General features: G+C 45.0%; 1 protein-coding gene across 12 annotated transcripts in view; it reads right to left on the bottom strand.

The window, feature by feature from the left end:
- RALGPS1 (Ral GEF with PH domain and SH3 binding motif 1) overlaps positions 1 to 20,146 on the bottom strand; it is a 294,614-nt gene that overhangs the window by 142,224 nt on the left and 132,244 nt on the right. For all 12 annotated transcript variants that reach the window (XM_072777971.1, XM_072777977.1, XM_072777976.1 and 9 more), the window contains one exon: positions 18,164 to 18,290. In XM_072777971.1, the coding sequence (XP_072634072.1) occupies positions 18,164 to 18,290 (127 nt within the window). The remainder of the gene's footprint in view (positions 1 to 18,163; positions 18,291 to 20,146) is intronic.

The raw sequence follows: 20,146 nt of genomic DNA, 5'->3' as shown, positions 1-20,146 counted from the left end.
CTAGTCGGTTGTTGAGGTCATCAGTTGTATACTATTTGGTGAGAATATCTCAACCTTGGCCCAGATCACAGCCAGGCCTCCTCACATACCTGGAATGGAGTGTCCAGGACATAAGGATTGATGGTAAATGAAAACAGGGTCCATCTGGCCTTACTGATGACTGGTCTTGGATCCAGAACCCAAAGCAAAGAGTTCTGGAAAGACATGCTGGACAATGCTGAGCAATCGTTTTTCTAAACTAGTTGGGACCGAGACAAAAGCAGGCCATGAGACCAGCCGTTTCTCCCAACCCTCCACCCCAAAACCACACTCTGCCTATATGGAAGGAGAGGAAGAGGAAGGAATAAACCCAACAGATATGTGGAACTAGCTCTCCTTGGTGTAAAACAGAGGTTTGATTCACAGCATCAAAGAAGAAAATGCAGGGGAGGGGGCATAGGGTGGCTCAAGTGCAATGTTACTTAGTACCTGGTGTGTGGCTCCACCAACCGGCAAATACAGCCAGTTGGCATCCTGAGATCTGCCCAACTCAGACCAACACCCCTCCCTTCTCTTCCATCCCAGACAGTGGCCTTTTAAGGCCTGCAGCCATAGAAGCCCTAACCTCACTAAGGTCTCCATGGTGAATGCACCTGCAGACCACAAGGAAGTCAGCAAAACCCACACTTTCTCCTACCCCAGCAAAGCCCCCGCATTCCAAACTGAGCCAATACCTTGGTCACTGGGAGCCACCAACCTGCTAGATTAATGTGGGGAAGGACTTATGGCAGGAAGATAAGAATATTCTCCAAGCAAGTGACACTAAGCAGGAACCCCTTCCCAAAATCTTGCCAGTTTGAGCAAGACTGAAAGAGAAATCTTTGAAGTACTGAAAATGATGCTCATGGGAATCTAGGATGCTCGTAATCTACAGATGCGTTTTGGGAGCTCCAGGGGTCTTCCCTAATTTCCTGAAACCACTTCATCTGTTCTATGTAGTCTTTAAAGACTCTGGGTTATAGAATGACAAAACCACACAACTGGAATAAACAAAAGGAGATGTTTTAAGTATAGCAAAAAAGACATTCTCCCTTGGTTTTATCTGAGACTCCACAGGCTAAAAGGCTAAATAAAACCTGCCAAGTGTTCTGCATTCTAGAGCAAGGTGCAGGACCATCCTATAGGAGAGTGGCCCCAAACAGATTCTACAATAGCTGATGGCCCATCTATAGCCTGTGTAAGAAGTGTAGAAAAATATTCTGGGTTAGGGGGAATGAGTGGTCCTTATGATATACTTCCTGGCCACCACTACCACAGGGAGGGTGGGTGCTCCCCCTCATCCTACATCAAGTGAGAGGGACTTCAAGCGACTGTCCCAAAGGTGTTATGGCAATGATGAGCATAAGCACTACTGCCAGACTCATGCCTCAAGTCTCCAGGCCTGCAGCAGAGAGAAATGAGACCACACTGGAGCAAATGGCAGGCCCAGAGAGAGGCGATGGAGAGGCAAGGATATGGTCTCCTAGGAACCGAAGGGCTGCCTGGAGAGTGGGGTAGAGGGCCGTGCAGGAAGCCCCAGGAGCCAAACAAGGGGCCATAAGTGGTGAAGCAGAAGTGGAGTACCACCCCATCACAGCAGCTGAGTCTGAAGTGCCCAGAAGAGAAACTGTCTGGCAGCAGCAGAGCACAGGTGCTTGGGCATCTGGGATACCCACAGGGCACAAGCTCTGAATTACAACTGAATCAGCCACATAGGATGAGCCATGACCCCTCCCTACTCCCTCTCCCTTGGTCCAAGCCCAAGGCTCACAGACCTCAGTGGGCAATCAGGAGGCAGGAGGGCTGCAGGGTCCAGGGACAGAACTGACTGTAGGCCCTCCCCCAGCCCAGGCCTCTGAGTCTCGGGCTTTACAAGTCCAAACTTCTGACTACTACCCCAGACTGTTTGTGGTGACCAGGTGCTTAGAACAGACAGCTTTTTCGTCCTCACAGCAGAAAGATGAAGGGGCTTGAGAAGTTTTCAGCATTGGCTGAGGAAAGAGCTAGTCCACAGGGTAGGCTGGAAAGGACACTGGGGAAAAAATTAAGTTGGTTTCTTCTTACACCTGACTGAGTCCAGCTCATTTAATAAGCTGGTTACATAAGGACACGAGGTATCTCCCAGAGTCCATGAGCAGGGACGCAGCTGGGCCTCACGAGGGCCAGGAACCAGAAACTGCCTGGAAAGCCTTCAAGAGGCAAGGCAGCAGAGTTTCCAGCCTCTCCCCCTTCTGTTCCTCTTCCCTTGCTTGCAGGTCTCTCTGTTTCTCATTGTGCATCCATCTGCTTTTCCCAGCATGGAATTCCTGAGCTCACATGTCCTCTTGGTCTGAGTGCCAGCAAAGACTTACAAGCACCCTCCCTTCCAGTGCTAACTCCCAGCCAGAGGATCTGACTGGCCTGCTTGGGTTGGGTGTCCACCTCAGGCCTATCAACTCTGGCTGGAGTGAACACTGCTGTTCAGTGCTGTGGGGACAGCTAGGGGTAGTTCCTAGGTTCCCAGAGAAGCAGAGGTCTTGGCCTTCATCTATATCCAAGGTGTCTACACTGTACTTCAGCTGCTGTTCATCCCCCTCCTCTCCAAAGGCTGTATTTTGCTGGGTAGGTAGATCCTGTCTCACTACATATCGATGGTGTCTATTCCTCAGAACCTCCCCCTGTCCACTCCTGCTCTACTGCACAAAGCACACCCAACCCTTCCAGGCCCTGCTGGGCCACTAAATGTGACACCTGGCTATGCCCAGATGGGACTCTTCCTGCCCTTTCTGGATTTGCTGAGTTTCTCAATAGTCTCTGTGGATACTGGAGACAACCAGATCCCCACTGCTGGAGTCTTCCTGGCAGTATTTCACTCTGGATTACACTCATGCTGTCTACCATCTACGGAGTGCTTTCTGTGTGCCAGGCACCATGAGTTGTCTCTTTAAATCTCATTAACAGATCTCTGAGGTGGGTCTTCTAATTATACTCCCTTTGACATAACAGAAATCAAGGCTCAGAAATGTAAGCGACTTGCCCAAGAACACGCACTCTGAGCCATTCAGGATTTGCACTCCTGCTTCTGTAGTACTAGGTCACTGTCCACAAGGCAAAATGAAACAACTAAGGCCCTCTCTCACCCTGTGATCCCCCCCCTACACATCTGAGAATCGTGGTGGCCTGCTGCCTACAGCAGCAGTTACATGAGCTAGCCAGCCAGCCTATCTGTGCAGACGTAGCTGGATGGACAATAGGTCCCCAGGTGTCAGGAAGCCAGCCAGGGGCTGTTTACCAGGGCTCTGCCCGGGCTAAAGGCTGGGCCCTGCCTGTCTTGCTTCCACCTGTCCTCTAACCTCTAGACTGAGCCCCAACCTTTGGCAGTCACAGGGTCAACTTGTAGCCAGTCTGGCTGTCATCTTGTACACCAATTCTCTCCAGTCCAAGCCCTGAGCCACATCATCTGGTGGCTGGGTCCCCACTGTGGTGGCTCATGTCCACCTCCCATCTCCATGCCTTCATGCCTGGGGCTTCCTTACCTAGTCTCTCTCAGATCCAGAGTCAAGCCTGACACAGCCCTAGTCTGAGACTCTGCCACTTGTGAACACAATGCTTTGGTACCAACCATCACTAAGACATTCAAGTATCCCCGTCTTTCCAGACATGGGACAGCTTAGGGCAGCTCAACCCACACTGGGAACCCAGACACATAATCTCTCTCATCTGTGTGGCCTTCCCAAAGCACTTCCACCTGTGGCACCTCCCAGGTGTGAGGCTATCTGGTTAGCCCATCTCCATCTCACCACCGATCATGATAAATTCAGTTCTATGGGCTGGTCAAGGGATGCTCTCTTCCCCCTGTTTCAGCACATGCACCCTCCTGAAGCTGAGGGACATCTTCCCAAGAAGAGAGTTCCTTGGGCAGGGTGGACAGGCCACATTTACCCTGATCCTTAGAGAGCTGGCAGTGATTGAGAGCCTGGAAGGGTAATGTAGAGGCTCCCTTCTGGAGCCATGTAATGACAAAGGCTGACATCTTAGTTACCTCAAAGACGGAAAAAACTAAGAGGCAGCATGAAGCCTCTTTGGAGTCCAGAATGCTGACCAAGCTTCAGAAAAAAGTGTGGGCACTAGTTTCTTTCAGCCTCCTCTCCATGGACCCAAGAGCCAAGCAGCCCTTCTTCATTGATCAGGGCAGCATGCGGTTGTGCTGGGGACACAGGAGAGAGATTAAGGATAGATGGAGGTGTTCAGGACACAGAAGTGGGAGCAGAGGGCAGATGAGCAGCTGGGTGGGAGGCCTGAGGGCCTGGCTGCCTGACCCTGGGTGCAGGAGAGCCCGGGGAGCATGTGTTTAAAGGAGAAAAGTAGCTTCTTTGCCAAGAACACAAAGGATTGACGGGTAGAAAAGCGTGCATTAAAACAAGATGCCATCTTTCACCTGACATTTCCTCATAAATAAAAAGGAGTCAGTAGGGCCTAGTGCTGGTGAGAGTGGGGCCAACAGGCATGCTCACACTCTTGGCAAAGTGGAAATGTCACCTTTCAGAGGGCATTTCTGCAGCAGCTACCTGAGATAAGTCACAAACAGTCTGTCTGGCAATTCCTCTTCCCACACTCTGTTGCAGAAATACTCTGCAGGTGAGTAAAGGCATACCAGTAAAGATGTTCTCCACTATATTTGCCACTGAAGGGAGAGCACAGAAGCCACCTGCCTGCTCATCAGTCAGCACATGGCTGAACAAACCGGCATGCACCCAGGCCCAGCTCAGCGAACCACCCACGTGCCTGCCACGGGTGCCACAGAGCCACTAGACAGAAGGAAGAAGTTCTACATGTGCTGCCACCAAACAACATCTGTGACTCTTTACATGGAACAAAATGTAAGGTGCAAAGCAAAATGAATAAAATGTCCCCATTTGGGTTAAAAAGCACAATATTATCTGCATCCTCCCCCACACCCACATGGACATACATCAGTGTATGGAGATTAAAACGTCTGGAAGGATACACACCAACTGTTAATTGTGGCTGCTTCTGGGCGAGTAGGCGAGGAAGAAGGGGATTTTCACTTCTTACTTCACAGACTTCCTTTTAGTGTGAGTTTTACAACAAACAATGCGTTACTTTTATAAACTAAAAAGTTTCTAAGAGAATGAGTGGGCATTGGAGGCTCTTCCCCAACACAGCTTTCTGGGTGGCCACACAGAACAGATCTTCCAGTTTCCTAAGCAGGCACTCCTGGACCTCTGAAGGTCTGCACACATTACCCACTAAAGCCTACCATAAACTTGAGTAGGGAACCACAGCCTTTTTGAAGGTGACTTGCTAGGCCCTCTTCAGGCCCCTTCTTCCTTACAGAGCTGCAAAAATTCATTACTTCTCTTTTTTTTCCCCATTACTTCTCAAAGTGGCAACCACCCTCTCTTATTCCTACAGGATTTCCTTCCCTCAAAATAAGCTTCTGAGAGGGACCTAGAACTTCCTGCTGCCCTAGAGATCAATCTTACAGTCTTCTGTGTGCTTGGTTTTACAGTTGAGGTAACAAAGTAATAAATGTGGGATGGTGATCAAGGCTGTGAGATGTGCTAGTTATCATTGCTATGTGACAGATTACCCCAAAACTTAGCAGCATACTTATGTATTACTTTGCAGGTTCTGCGGTCAGAAATTTGAGGGTATCTCAGCTGGGTGTCTCTGGCTCAAGAAGTCTCAAGTGACTCAGTCAAGCCATGGGCCGAGGCTGTGGTCTCATCTGAAGGCTCCACCGAGGTAGGCCACTCATGAGGTGGCTGGCAGGCCTCAGTCTCTTGAGGCCCCTTGTTACAGGAGCCTCTCCACTGAACTACCAAACACAAGGCAGCTGGATTCCCCCAGAATCCGAGAGAGAGGAAGAGGTCCAAGAAACAGGAAGAGAGAGCAAGCCCCTCACACTGAAGGCACAATCTGATCTAAGAATAGATGCCCCATTATTTCTGTCATATTCTATATGTTAGGAGTAAGTCAGTATATTCTGCCCATGCTCAAGGGGAAGGAGTTACATAAGGACAGGAATGCTAGGGATCAGGGACGACTGAGGCCATCTTACAAGCTATCAGCCACTCAGAATCTTTCAGATTCTTGGTGTCAATTGTCTTAACTCTCCCTTTCCAAGCCTCCTTGCAAGGAGACATCCAAGGTGCCAGGTTACTCCTGAGGATGGAGAAACTCTCTAGCCCTTCCTCTACCCCCACCAACCTTAGTCCTGCTTAGGGCCAGCTGACCTGGAGGGGCTCCTCAGTCTCCCACCTCAAGCCTCCACTCCACAAAAGGAGGGTCTCCAGAGACAATCTTTCTCAGTACACTGTCTGGGTTTTCCCAGACTGTGAAGACCTTTTATAGGGAAATGTGGCATATTCTGAGGCTTATGGGTGGGCATGGGATTAGACTGGGTTGGACACTGGTCTCATCAAAAGGAAGTGGCACCACTAAAAGTAATGAGATCTTTAACATGAATCCTGTTTGGCTTCTGAAGCTGTGAAATAAGTTAAAAATAGTACCCACCCCACCCCCACCCCCCAGAGGAAGGAGCATTAGGAGGATTAAATGAGATAATTCTTATAAAGTGCTCAGTGCAGTGCTGGTCACAGTGCAGTGCTGGTCACATAGGAGAGAATCAAGAGTTGTCATTATTAATGTCGTGAGCTTCTGATTAGAAATCCAGAGACTAAAGGTCAAGGTGAAGCGGGCATCCTCATGAGCACACGGATTCCTGCTATGAAGACACACTTTTTCTTGCACAAAGTGGGCTTTGCTCTCACCTCCTTTAGGGGTTCAGACACAACTTCTTGATTCAGAGAAATACAGACTGCAGATCCTCTCTGCGCCCCAGGAGGGACAAAGGTGACAAGGTGCTCAGCTCTGGGCAGCAGAGCAAATGTCTCCCCAACATGTTTTCATCCTGCACTGTTTCTCTCCATGGAGATGGGGGCACAAGGCAGAGGATGTGTGAGTTAAGGCTGGGTGGAGCCCCAGCCAGGGCATGTGATGTTGAGCTGCAGTTGGTATCCGCCTGGCATATGACATTGACTAAGTCATAAGTCAAACTGTGGCTTTTCTCACTCACAAAATGGTTTTTTATTTTTGTATATTTTTTAATTGGAGTTCGATTTGCCAACATATAGCATAACTCCCAGTGCTCATCCCATCAAGTGCCCCACTCAGTGCTCATCACCCATTCACTCCATCCCCTGGGCCACCTCCCTTTCTACCACCCTTTGTTCATTTCCCAGACTTAGGAGTCTCTCATGTTCTGTCACCCTCTCTGGTATTTTCCACTCATTTTCTCTCCTTTCCCCTTTATTCCCTTTCACTATTTTTTATATTCCCCGAATGAATGAGACCATATAATGTTTGTCCTTCTCCAATTGACTTACTTCACTCAGCAAAATGCCCTCCAGTTCCAACCACGTTGAAGCAAATGGTGGGTATTTGTCGTTTCTAATGGCTGAGGAATATTCCATTGTATACATAGACCACATCTGTATTCATTCATCTGTCAATGGACACCAAGGCTCCTTCCACAGTGTGGCTATTGTGGACATTGCTGCGATAAACATTGGGGTGCAGGTGTCTCAGTTTTTCACTCATCTGTATCTTTGGGGTAAAGCCCCAGTAGTGCAATTGCTGGGTCATAGGGCAGGTCTATTTTTAACTCTTTGAGGAACCTCCACACAGTTTTCCAGAGTGGCTGCACCAGTTCACATTCCCACCAACAGTGCAAGAGGGTTCCCCTTTCTCCACATCCTCTCCAACACTCGTTGTTTCCTGTCTTGTTAATTTTCACCATTCCCACTGGTGTGAGGTGGTATCTCATTGCGGTTTGGATTTGTATTTCCCTGATGGCAAGTGATGCGGAACATCTTCTCATGTGCTTGCTGGCCATGTCTATGTCTTCCTCTGAAATTTCTGTTCATGTCTTTTGCCCATTTCACTATTGAATTGTTTGTTTCTTGGGTGTTGAGTTTAATAAGTTCTTTATAGTTCTTGGATACTAGCCCTTATCTGATATGTCATTTGCAAATATCTTCTCCCATTCTGTAGGTTGTCTTTTAGTTTTGTTGACTGTTTCTTTTGCTGTACATAAGCTTTTTATCTTGATTAAGTCCCAATAGTTCATTTTTGCTTTTGTTTCCCTTGCCTTCATAGATGTGTCTTGCAAGAAGTTGCTGTGGCCAAGTTCAAAAAGGGTGTTGCCTGTGTTCTCCTCTAGGATTTTGATGGAATCTTGTCTCACATTTAGATCTTTCATCCATTTTGAGTTTTTCTTTGTGTATGGTGCAAGAGAATGGTCTAGTTTCATTCTTCTGCACGTGGTTGCCCAATTTTCCCAGCACCATTTATTGAAGAGACTGTCCTTTTCCCAGTGGATAGTCTCCCCTGCTTTGTCGAATATTAGTTGACCATAGAGTTGAGGGCCCATTTCTGGGTTCTCTATTCTGTTCCATTGATCTATGTGTCCCGTTTTTGTGCTAGTACCACACTGTACTGATGACCACAGCTTTGTAGTACAACCTGAAATCTGGCATTGTGATGCCCCTGGCTCTGGTTTTCTTTTTCAATATTCCCCTGGCTATTTGGGGTCTTTTCTGATTCCACACAAATCTTAAGATGATTTGTTCCAACTCTCTGAAGAAAGTCCATGGTATTTTGATAAGGGATTGCATTAAATGTGTAAATTGCCCTGGGTAGCACTGACTTTTTCACAATATTAATTCTTCCAATCCATGAGCATGGAATATTTTTCCATCTCTTTGTGTCTTCTTCAATTTCTTTCAGAAGTGTTCTGTAGTTTTTAGGGTATAGATCCTTTAGTTCTTTGGATAGGTTTATTCCTAGGTATCTTATGCTTTTGGGTGCAATTGTAAATGGCACTGATTCCTTAATTTCTCTTTCTTCAGTTTCATTGTTAGCGTATAGAAATGCCACTGATTTCTGGGCATTAATTTTGTATCCTGCCACACTGCCGAATTGCTCTATGAGTTCTAGCAATCTTGGATCGAGTCTTTGAGTTTTCTATGTACAGTATCATGTCATCTGCAAAGAGGGAGAGTTTGACTTCTTCTTTGCCAATTTGAATGCCTTTTATTTCTTTTTGTTGCCTGATTGCTGCGGCTAGGACTCCTAGTACTATGTTAAATAGCAGTGGTGAGAGTGGACATCCCTGTCTTTTTCCTGATCTTAGGGGAAAGGCTCCCAGTGTTTCCCCATTGAGAATGATATTTGCTGTGGGCTTTTCGTAGATGGCTTTTAAGATGCTGAGGAATGTTCCATCTATCCCTGTACTCTGAAGAGTTGTGATCAGGAATGGATGCTGTATTTTGTCAAATACTTTCTCTGCATCTATTGAGAGGATTATACGGTTCTTGTTTTTTCTCTTGTTGATATGATCTATCACGTTGATTGTTTTTATGAGTGTTGAACCAGCCTTGCATCCCGGGGATAAATCCCACTTGGTCATGGTGAATAATCTTCTTAATGCACTATTGGATCCTAATGGCTAGTATCTTGTTGAGAATTTTTGCATCTGTGTTCATCAGGGAGGGATTGGTCTATACTTCCCCTTTTTGGTGGGTCTTTGTCTGGTTTTGGAATTAAGGTGATGCTGGCCTCATAAAACGAGTCTGGAAGTATTCCATCCCTTTCTATCTTTCGGAACAGCTTTAGTAGAATAGGTATTGTTTCTTCTTTAAACGTTTGATAGAATTCCCCTGGGAAGCCATCTGGCCCTGGCAAAATGGGGGTTTTAATAACATCCAGTGGCTTTTTGTAAAAATGGGATGTGACTACAAAGTCCCATAAAAATGTGAATTTTAAGGTAACAAATCTTCAGAATGCAAAAGTAAAGACAAAATTCTCTTCTGGAAAGAATGAGATTCAAGACAATATGCAGCTGTTCACTCTATAAAATAATAGAAAAGGTTTCTTTCACTTGAGATGGGAGTTGTCTTTGTGATAATTCTGCTGGCCAGGAAGCATGTTTGAGATGGGTCAGAGGGCAGCTTTTCCCTGCTTGCTGGGCCTCAGAGAAGGTGAATCCCTCAATATGAGGAAGGGGAAATTTGATCAAAGGCTCTCCTGAGCTGGGAAAAGGAGGGTAGCAGGTCAGTCCTGCAGCATGAGTCCGTCAGGCAAAGAGGAGAAAGGGCATAGTCTGGGAGCTCCGGGAGCAGGCACTCCAGAATGGAAGCTTAAACCTTTCTTTGGGGACAATGACATCCCCGGATCCATCCTAAACTGTGCTTCCCAGGGGAGGAAGGAGGAGCCCGGCTCCACATAGATCCAGCTGCAGGGACTGGGTAGGAAAGGCAGAGATGTTGGAGGGATGGATCAGAGGTCTGGAGCCAGGCAACCAGCTAAGGCACCATGCAACAACCAGGATGGGTCTGTGGAAGAAGTGAGTATTCCTTGGGGATCCTTAGAAACACATCGGGTGGAGAACTGAAAACAAAAAAGTCTGGATTTCCTGCATGTGGAATGGAAATTTTTCAGTTGGGCACGAAAGGAAAGGATTACCCTTAATGCTGGTGAACTTAGGGACAGCTACAGGACAATGTGGTCACCCCAGAACTGGGAGCCAATGGACTTGGTCCTGGGGTGGTGGTGGCCTCTCTGGTCCATGTTCTGGGACACAGAAGTGTCTTGGGCATCAGCCAGCCCAATCCCACCTGTATTCTGTCGGTAGATGAAAAGAGCACTGTGCTTGCCCTTTCATCGCTGCTCTAAGGGGGCCACAGCTCAAATGATTCTCAGTGATTCTCAAAGGCAAAGCACAGGGAAATGCTATTTGTTTCCATCAGGTGTAAGGGACATGCTCACTGATAACTGTTTTATGTCTTTCCAAGGTCCTGCTCTAAGATGAATTATTTCTAATTCATTAGAAATAATGAATAATGAATGGGTGGCTCAGCTGATTGAGCATCCAGCTCTTGATTTCGGCTCAGGTCACAATCTCAGGGTCCTGGGATCGCCCTATGTCAGGCATTCAGCACAGAGTCTGCTTAAGATTCCCTCCCTCTGGCCCACCTCCCACCTCACACATGTGTGTGCGTGCTCTCTTTCTCTCAAAAATAAATAAATGAAAAAAAGTAAAGTAAAATGAACTGGTTTAAAATGTTTTCCCTCCCCCTCTAGCAATTTCTGAAATACAGTGACACAGCGTGGGCTTCTGCATGGCCCCCTACCTAGCCTTCCCTCTTCCATCCTGATCTCCTTGAAGCTACTCACATGCTGCAGGCAAGGTGGCACGTGTTAAATACAAGCCCAATGGCCTTGCCCTTGCTTTAAGCCCTCCATGGCTTCCCACTGCTCTTAGGAGGATCAAGGCTTGAGCTCTCCACTCACAGTGTCTGGGCCCCAGGTGATCTCACCCTTCCATTCTACTCCAGCTGCTTCTCAAAATACCCTCCCCCTCAATTTCAACTCTCCAGCCAGTTTTTCCAACAAACATGTTTTTCCCCACTTCAGGGCTCTTGCACAAGCTGTTGTCTTTGTCTGGCATGCTCACCTCCCACCTCTTCGCCTAGCTTATTCATCCTTCAGGGCTCTGCTCCAGAAAACCCTCCCTGGTCCCCCAGACTGGGTCAGGGCCCCTCTATCTGCTCCTTTGTCTTTCCCTTCATTGTGCTCAGCTCAGCTCAGCTAACTTTTAGTTTCTTGTTCACTGCTGGTGACCAGGTCTGGCCTGTGAGCTTCACCAGAACAGAGAGGGTGTCTGGCTCATCCATCACCTAACAAAAGTACCCACCCATCATTCAATGGCAAGCACTGAGAACACAGTGCCTTGCAAAGGGGTTGGCACATGTTGCCCTCAAGCTCAGAGTGTTAGCCCCTCACTCACCTTGCTGTTTGGGAGGCTTTTGGGCATCGGCACAAACACTTCTTTCTGAAAGTCCTTTTGAGGTCAGTTTGTTTAAACTCAGAAACAAGTTCCCTTCATTTTAAACTTCAGAGTCCATATTTGAAAATAAAGACTTACTTTATCTATGGAACGGTTTGCTGGTTTGAAGGAATACTTTAGGTTCTAGAAATTTCCTTCATGTATCAAAGTCTGGGTAAATTTACCAAGAATGTCTAAATGTTTTCTTATGATTCAGAACTGTCAGAATGCCTAGTATCTGTTCCTTGAGAGATCACAATTTTCCACCCTGCCTATAGTTACTTTTAGAATCAGCTCTAAATCTTTTAAAATCCATTACATTCTTAATTTTATGTAGCTATTTCCTGGAGGGAATTACAGGTAGTGAAAATCAAACACCCTCTAAGTCAACAAAGCTGTTTAGAAACAAATGGTAGAGCCATTCTTCACAGCCCTTGGCCTGCTTTTATTACCACTGCAGTCTGAATTGGGTATGAACAAGGAGTTGCCATCAGATCAATTTAAGCTGCAAATAATTGACCTATTTCCCGCCACTATTTTTACGCTTTGAAGTAACTGGGAAGAAACTTTTTCAGACCATCTTATTTTTAAACTGTAGTAAGTTTTCCCTCAGTGTTTTTTGAATTAATGTTTCACGAGAAACAGTGCACCAAAGTGCAGCCAACTGGCCCTAAAATTTGCATGCAAAGGAGCTGGACTACATACTCACAGCGTTACTAATACCAGCTGGCACTATGTGAGGGCACTTTTTTTTTTTAAGATTTTATTTATTTATTCATGAAAGACACAGAGAGAGAGAGATGTAGGCAGAAGGAGAAGCAGGCTCCACACAGGGAGCCTGATGTGGGACTTGATCCTGAGACCACAGATCACTCCCTGAGCCAGGGGCAGGTGCTCAACTGCTGAGCCACCCAGGTGTCCCCGTGAGGGCACTTTTATAGGAAGTGAGGGACACACGAGTAAAGAGTCCTGAATAGTCCCAGGCAATCAATTAGCACAGAACCTCCGAGAGACGTTTAGGAGGTCATTACAAAAGTAAACCCTATACTCGCCATTAGAGGCAAATATCTGCTGGAGCAGCGCTCAAGATCTCCAGCGACAGAGGCAACAAAGCATCAGGAAATATCAGGGACTGACCTCAAGTTCCTCCGAGAGAATAACTCCCTCTCCCTGAGGGAAAGACCTACAGTGAGGACTTTGCCAAAGGAAAAAGAAACGGTTTCGGACATTTTTTCCTACATTGTACTTTCCAGGAATTATGTAACTATTCCCCCTGCAATAAACAAATCCAGCCCTGGGACAGGCTGGGTTTCCAAGAGGAACCAGTACTGAAACCACAACCTGGATGTGGGCAGGGTCTGTCCACAGGGATCTGACGGGCAGGTTGGGCCCCAGTTGTCCTCAAGACCATGAGCCCTCTAAGCCTCAGAACGGGATCCTGCTTCATTCTTTCTAACGAAACTGTAGTGCTCTCCCCATGGTAAGCCCCTGCACACAGTCCTGAGAATGGAAAGCATGTTGGGGTCACCTCCTGTTCTCTTCCTCTTGCTCGTGTATGTCAGGGAGTCATGCTGCAAGGAGCATGAGAAATGCAGCCTGACTGACTGAGGGGAGTGGGAAATTGCCATCAGGCTGGAAGCACAGGGGCAGGGCAGTTAAGCTGGGCTCTTGGAGGTAGAAGCAGAAGCGCTGTGCCACACTGAGGCCCACACAGAGCCTCTCCACTACCTAACTCCAGGAAGAGGCAGCTGAGATGAAGCCATCAAGGCCAAGAAGGGCCACAACTCCAGTAACTCAGGGCTGGCACAGGCTACATGTCCACTGCAAGTGCAGACCCATCCTGTGGCCTGACGAGAGCCACTGGGTAATGCATGAGGGGCCTCTGGCTGGTGGCCCAAGGAGGTAACTCATATACTTGGTCTGATTACAAGGGACAGGGGTCAGAAAGGGGAGACAGTATTGGTCCAGTTTGCCCTCAAAAGCCCAAAACAGCACTGCCTTGAGGTCCAAGAACGGAGAGTGTCACAAGAAAGAGTCAAGACAATTCATCTGCCTTCATTTAGTGTCTGGTGGAGGCTACCCTCAAGTCATAAATGGCAGGGGACACACAGGTAGCAACTGCCAGGGAGGAATAGGAAAATAATGACCTGGACAGTGGAGATGGGGCATCAGGAGAGGGTGATATTGAGAGCTTAGGGCTTACGGCCAGACAATGTGGGCCAAGTCCTGGCTCTGCCACTCTCAAGTTATGTGACCCTAGGCAACCTCTCAGTGCCTGCTTATTCACTGGACCATTACGACCATTCATTGAGATAATGCATTAAAATGCCTAGCAGAGTGCCAGGCACAGAAAGTAGACAGTAAGCAGCAGCTCTCATGATCATTCTTAGGAAAAGAGAAGAGTCCATCCTTAACAGTCCAGAAGCACCTCTGCTGGGAGGACCACCAGGCTTGCATTAGGCAACCCCCTCATCCTAACAGTATCAATGTCATCCCTCAACAGATCAGCCTCAGGCAAAGTGGGAATGGGTTTGTGAGCTATGTGCATCAACATGCCCTCCCTCTGCAGATCTGAGGTGGGGATTTGCAAATTAAGTAGAAAGACACTGCAGTTTACAGTAAGTCATAAGAAAAGACAAGGAAAGAATAAAAAAGCATAAAAAAGAAAGCACAGAATCAATAATATGGCACAAGAATAAATGAGTATGTAAAAGTATTCCCCTACTAAAAGGCAAGGTCTCTCATATTGGGTCCAACTAAGTGCAGTTTTCAAAGATCACACTTAAGGCAATCTAAAATATCCAATCCCAAAATATAGTCAAAGATTTATAAAATGAATACAAATGAAAAATTAAAGAGATTTCACAGAATTATTATCGAAGAAGTAAAAGCAATTAACAAACAGAATCAAGATCATTTTGTATGGGACAGTGTACCATAAACTTCCAATTGTTATAAACTACTATATACTAAATAATGTAAGGCAGAAACTATTTGAAATGCAAGGGGAGTCCAACATTTATTTCTGTACTTAATAGACTAAGTTATCACAAGTTAATCATTTAAATACTCTAATGAAGTTATAAGAGTAATTTGCAAGATTACTCTTCTTTTTCAGCACCCATGAAGCACTTACAAAAAATGATCTTATATTAAACTACAAACGTCAAACATTTGTTAAAACCTAGAAAGCATTTATGCCACATATCCCAAAAACCATGTAAAAAAAATTAGAAGACTGTTTTTAAAACCCAAAGCTGCTCATAGCAGTGTGATGTATGATGGCCAAAAAGTGAAACAATTCAAATGTCCATCAAATAAATAAATAAAGCATGGTGTCCACACAATGGAATGTTATCTGACAATGTGAAGGAATGAAGTAGGGATTATGTTCCAATACTTGGAAACATGATACTAAAGGGGAAAAAGCCAGTCATAAAAGACCATATACTGTGCCATTAAATTTCCATGAAATGTCCAGAATAAGCAAATCTATATATAGAGAAAGTAGACTGGCAGTTGCTGAGGGCTGGGAGTGAGAGCAGAAGAGATGTGGCCAGAAGGAAAAGGGAGTAACCGCTAACGGGCATAGGGTTTGTCTTTGGGATGATGAAAATGTTGCAAAATTGTGTTGATGGCTGCACAATTCTTTGAAAACTACTGAACTGGACCCTCCAAATGGATGGGACATAAATTCTAATCTCCATAAAGCCACTTGAAAACAAGAAGAAAATTCGAGCCCTTAAAAAATGAAAAAAAAAAAAACCACTTCTTTAACTATTACTTGGATAAAGGAAAAACTGAAACTATAATCACAGAACATTTAAAGAATATCACTGAGAAAACTGTATCACAAAACATGCAGCAGCTATCAGGGCAAAATGTATGCCCTTAACTGTTTTCCAAATTAAAGAGGAAAAAGTAATATTTATACAAATGAGCCAATAATACAACCAAAGTAGTTAATAGAAACAACAAAACAACATAAGGAAAACAGGAGAGATGAACTATAAAAGACAAAGCAGAAATTCCATATTTCATCAAATTTAGGACATCATTCTAAAACACACTGTCGGGGATCCCTGGGTGGCTCAGCGGTTTAGCGCCTGCCTTCGGCCCAGGGCGTGACTCTGGAGACCCGGGATCGAGTCCCACATCGGGCTCCCTGCATGGAGCCTGCTTCTCTCTCTGCCTGTGTCTCTGCCTCTCTGTGTGTGTGTCTCATGAATAAAAAAATATTTAAATAAATAAATAAAGGCCCTTCCGGGGAGCCTGGCTGGCTCAGTCGGTTAAGCATCTGTCTTCCTTTCAGGTGATGACCCCCGGATCCCGGGATGGAGTCCCACCTTGGGCCCCCTGCTCAGTGGGGCGCCTGCCCCTCCCTCTCCCTCTCCCCCTGCTCATGTGCGCTCGCTCGCTCTCAAATAAATAAAATCTTTAAAAAAAATAAAATAAAATAAAATAAAAAAATAAAACACACTGTCATTTTATGTATAACTAAGAAAAACCACTGCCAATTAAACAACATCACAATGCTTTGTTTGCCATCAATTGAAAGATGCATCCCAACTTCAGAGGTGCTAAAATGTGGAGACAAAAAGCACATTTTAGGCTGACATAATATAATAAACTAGAAAGCAGAAGGACAACGTGACTGATAAATACAAAGTCTAATTCTCTGGGAAGACCAACAGACATACCTCTGACAAAGTAAACGAAAAAAAGAAAGAGAAAACAAAAATGCAAACTATCAGCAATGCAAAACAAATACAACCATCCACACATAAGAGGCTAAAATTTATAGGAGAATATTATATAAAACTATGGTCAAAGAAAACTAAATGAGAAAAAGAATGCTATGCAAATACTTTTTAAAACTTGGGTCAAGTGGACAATTTTCTACTAAAATTAAATTTCCCAAAATGACTTTAAAAAACTTGAAAACAGGGGTGCCTGGGTAGCTCGGTTTAGCTTCTGACTCTTGATTTCAACTCAGGTCATGATCTCAGGGTTGTGGGATTGAGCCCCACATTGGGTTACATGCTGGACATGGAACCTCCTTAAGATTCTCTTCCTCCTACTTCCCCTCCCCCACTCGTACTTGCGTCTCCCTCAAAAAAAAAAAAAAAAAAAAAGGAATTAGAAAACAATTTTCATGGAAGGCATTTGTAAGTTATCAAAAACATATCTCCAGGAAATTAACACTAGATCTCTGAAAATTTTAGGGAGCCACTTTTATAAAACTTTAATTTCCCTCGTTATTAGTACTATTTTTAGGTCATAAAAAGGTATAAATACTTTTTCATAAAATTAGCATGACCGTGAAACCCAAACTACAAGAAGTATTTTTCACCTATCAAATTGGCAAAGAAAAAAATGAGAGCGAGAGAAAGGAAAAGAAAAAAAACCCCACACAGATGAAAATACACAGTGTTTGTTTATGTCGAGAATATGTAAGTTGCTACAGCCTCTATGGAGAGTGTTTTGAAAACAAAAATAAGAAAGCAAAATTCTACATACATTGTGACCCAATAATCACACTTCTAAGAATTTATTGTAAGAAAATAATCATAACTATATAGAGGTTTTTGCATAAGGATGTTCCCTGCAACATTTTAATAACAAAAATGTAGAAATAACCTGTCAATATTAGCAAATTCAAGTTTGGCAAATCCATGCATATGGGGTTTAATAACATTAAATATTCACTATAAACATGGATTGTTATATGTACCCAAAAAATTAAAGGACATGATGCAAAACAGTGATTAGATCTATGTGGGATAATAAATAATATGAATTTTCTTCTCCTAATTCTTGGCAATGAACATGTATTATTTACTAATCAGAAAAATCAATAATTATTATAATTTTGTTATTACAAATCTTATGGAATATGCTAATAACTCCCAGAGAACCAGAACAGAAGAGTTTTGGCCTGGGTTCCCCAGGTTCAAGAGGATATGGATGAACCATTAAGTCTTGTGACCCCTCTAGATTGTAGGCTGGGGAGGTGTGTGATTCACAGGTTACTTATATAAGAAGCAGAGTATCCCTTGTTTCAAGGCCCTCAGTGAGGTTCCCATTCTTGGGAAGTATCAAAGACCTGTTCCAATCCTAGGAGCTAACCAATTACCTCTTTATCCATGGTCCACACTGCTTCTAGAAAATTTCTCAACTAGAAACTTTGTAAAAACATCTTATTTGGCACTGAGAAGGTTTCTTAATAAATAAGCCAATTCAGTCTCCTACCTAGATAGGGAATACTGGGAACCATCTTCAGGCTTCGAATATATTCCCGGGTCCGCTTGTAATTATCTTCTTTAGACATCAGGTAGTCCAATTTCTCAAAGGTGGTCTTGTCTTTCCGATTCAAAAGCTGAAGTGAGAAGAAAATACAGAGTATGAGAGAGAAGTGAAATAAACCAGAAGCTTTAAAAAAAAAAAAGGGTAACTGTGCACAAAGACTGAGTGAAACATCCTAAACAATGTCTGCTGTGTGCCGAGTCCTGGGCACAACTCATGATTATAAGAGACTGTTGTCCAAAAATGGAAAGTTTGATGGCCTTGATTTTGTCATTTTTCAGAGAATCTCACACTTGTAAGACATCCTCTATAGTTACCTAGTCACAATTCTAAATGATACCAGAATACCCTGCACCAGTACCTGCTTCCGTGGGTGCATAGAAACAACAGCAAATGGCTTACAGGGTGAAGCCCATTATAGACGAGAGGTCCCCCAGAGTTACTGCATTGCTACATCAGGTCTCTCCCTGGTCCATAGCTTCTGGCTCTTTCTTCAGTATCGTCACTACTGCCAAAGGCCCAGGAAATTAGACATGGCCCACTCGTGTATGTTGTGCCTGCCCAGAGCCAGGCCACCTCTCCAATCTACGCTATCCCAGATTTCTTGTAGTTTATAGCTGTGTCATACTTATACTATAATTTTTTTTAAAAATATTTTTTTTAGTTTTTTTTTTTTTATTTATGATAGTCACAGAGAGAGAGAGAGAGAGAGAGGCAGAGACACAGGCAGAGGAAGAAGCAGGCTCCATGCACCGGGAGCCCGATGCGGGACTCGATCCCAGGTCTCCAGGATTGTGCCCTGGGCCAAAGGCAGGCGCCAAACCGCTGTGCCACCCAGGGATCCCCTTATACTATAATTAAAAGAAGCCAAACTTCTTTTTCATATGCAGTCATCTACGAGGTGACTTAGTTAAGCAAAGTCAAGATGAACAGGTACCCACAGCCACAGGTACATAAAGATCCTTTTGGACGGAGGTCTCTAGTATGTAAAGCTTGGTCTATAGTATGTAAAGCTGGGTCATCAGTGAAAAGATGGTCACTGTGCTTAAGGAGCCTTCTTAGTAGGAAGGAATAGAAATCTGAATTCCTGCTTTTCTAGACTTGATGCTAAGGACTCATGTTGTGGTTGTCCTGCAAGTCCCAGGTTAAGACCCAGTGCAGGAAATGGCAATAAGGCTCCTTAAATAAAATGGCTTTGAGGATAGGAGTCTAGGCTGGGAGACCAGGCTTCACAAGAGGATGTGGTCACTCAGAGAGGGTCACTCAGAGGGTCACTCACAGAGGGCTGGCTTTGGCATGGCATGTGGCTGACGTTGGGAGCTCCCCCAAGTTTAGCTTCCAGAACCTAGTGCCTCTGGGATTTGAGATCAATGGCTGATCCCAGCAGGATATATGGGGCATCCCTGGACAAGCTTGGTTTGGAGGCTCTGATGGTCTATGCAAAGATGTGAGCCTGCAGCCCTGCCACATCCACCAGACTAAGTAGGCCAGTGTTCAAATGCCCTGTCATGCAACATGGAAAAGTGGAACAGTCACTGTCCAGCACCAGGGGATGCAGGCCTTTTGTACTCAAGTAACCCCTTTGGGTTTAGTACAAATACAGTGCAATTCCTAGGACCTCGGTTTGCAAATCCCTGACTCAGGCCATGTCTGGTACATCAGAGAGCCCAAACTGCTCTGAGCAGGCCCTGCCCATTACCTTTATCCTTGGCCTTCAGGGTCACAGAGGATGTAGCCAAACCACAGCCCAGCTAAGCAGTGACAGTTTAAGGACTTCAGGGAAGAGAGGCAAAGAATAAGCTGGGAAAAAAGGTTCCAGTGCTGAAGAAGTTAGAGAATAAATAGCAAGCTTTTCTTCCCCCACTGAGAAATTCAGGACACATCAAAGAAGAGATGCTACACAGATGCTAGGAACAATGGTTGCTCAAC

This window comes from Canis lupus, chromosome 16 (assembly GCF_048164855.1).
Source record: "Canis lupus baileyi chromosome 16, mCanLup2.hap1, whole genome shotgun sequence".
Taxonomy (NCBI): domain Eukaryota; kingdom Metazoa; phylum Chordata; class Mammalia; order Carnivora; family Canidae; genus Canis; species Canis lupus.
This window is presented reverse-complemented; position numbering and strand designations above follow the sequence as displayed.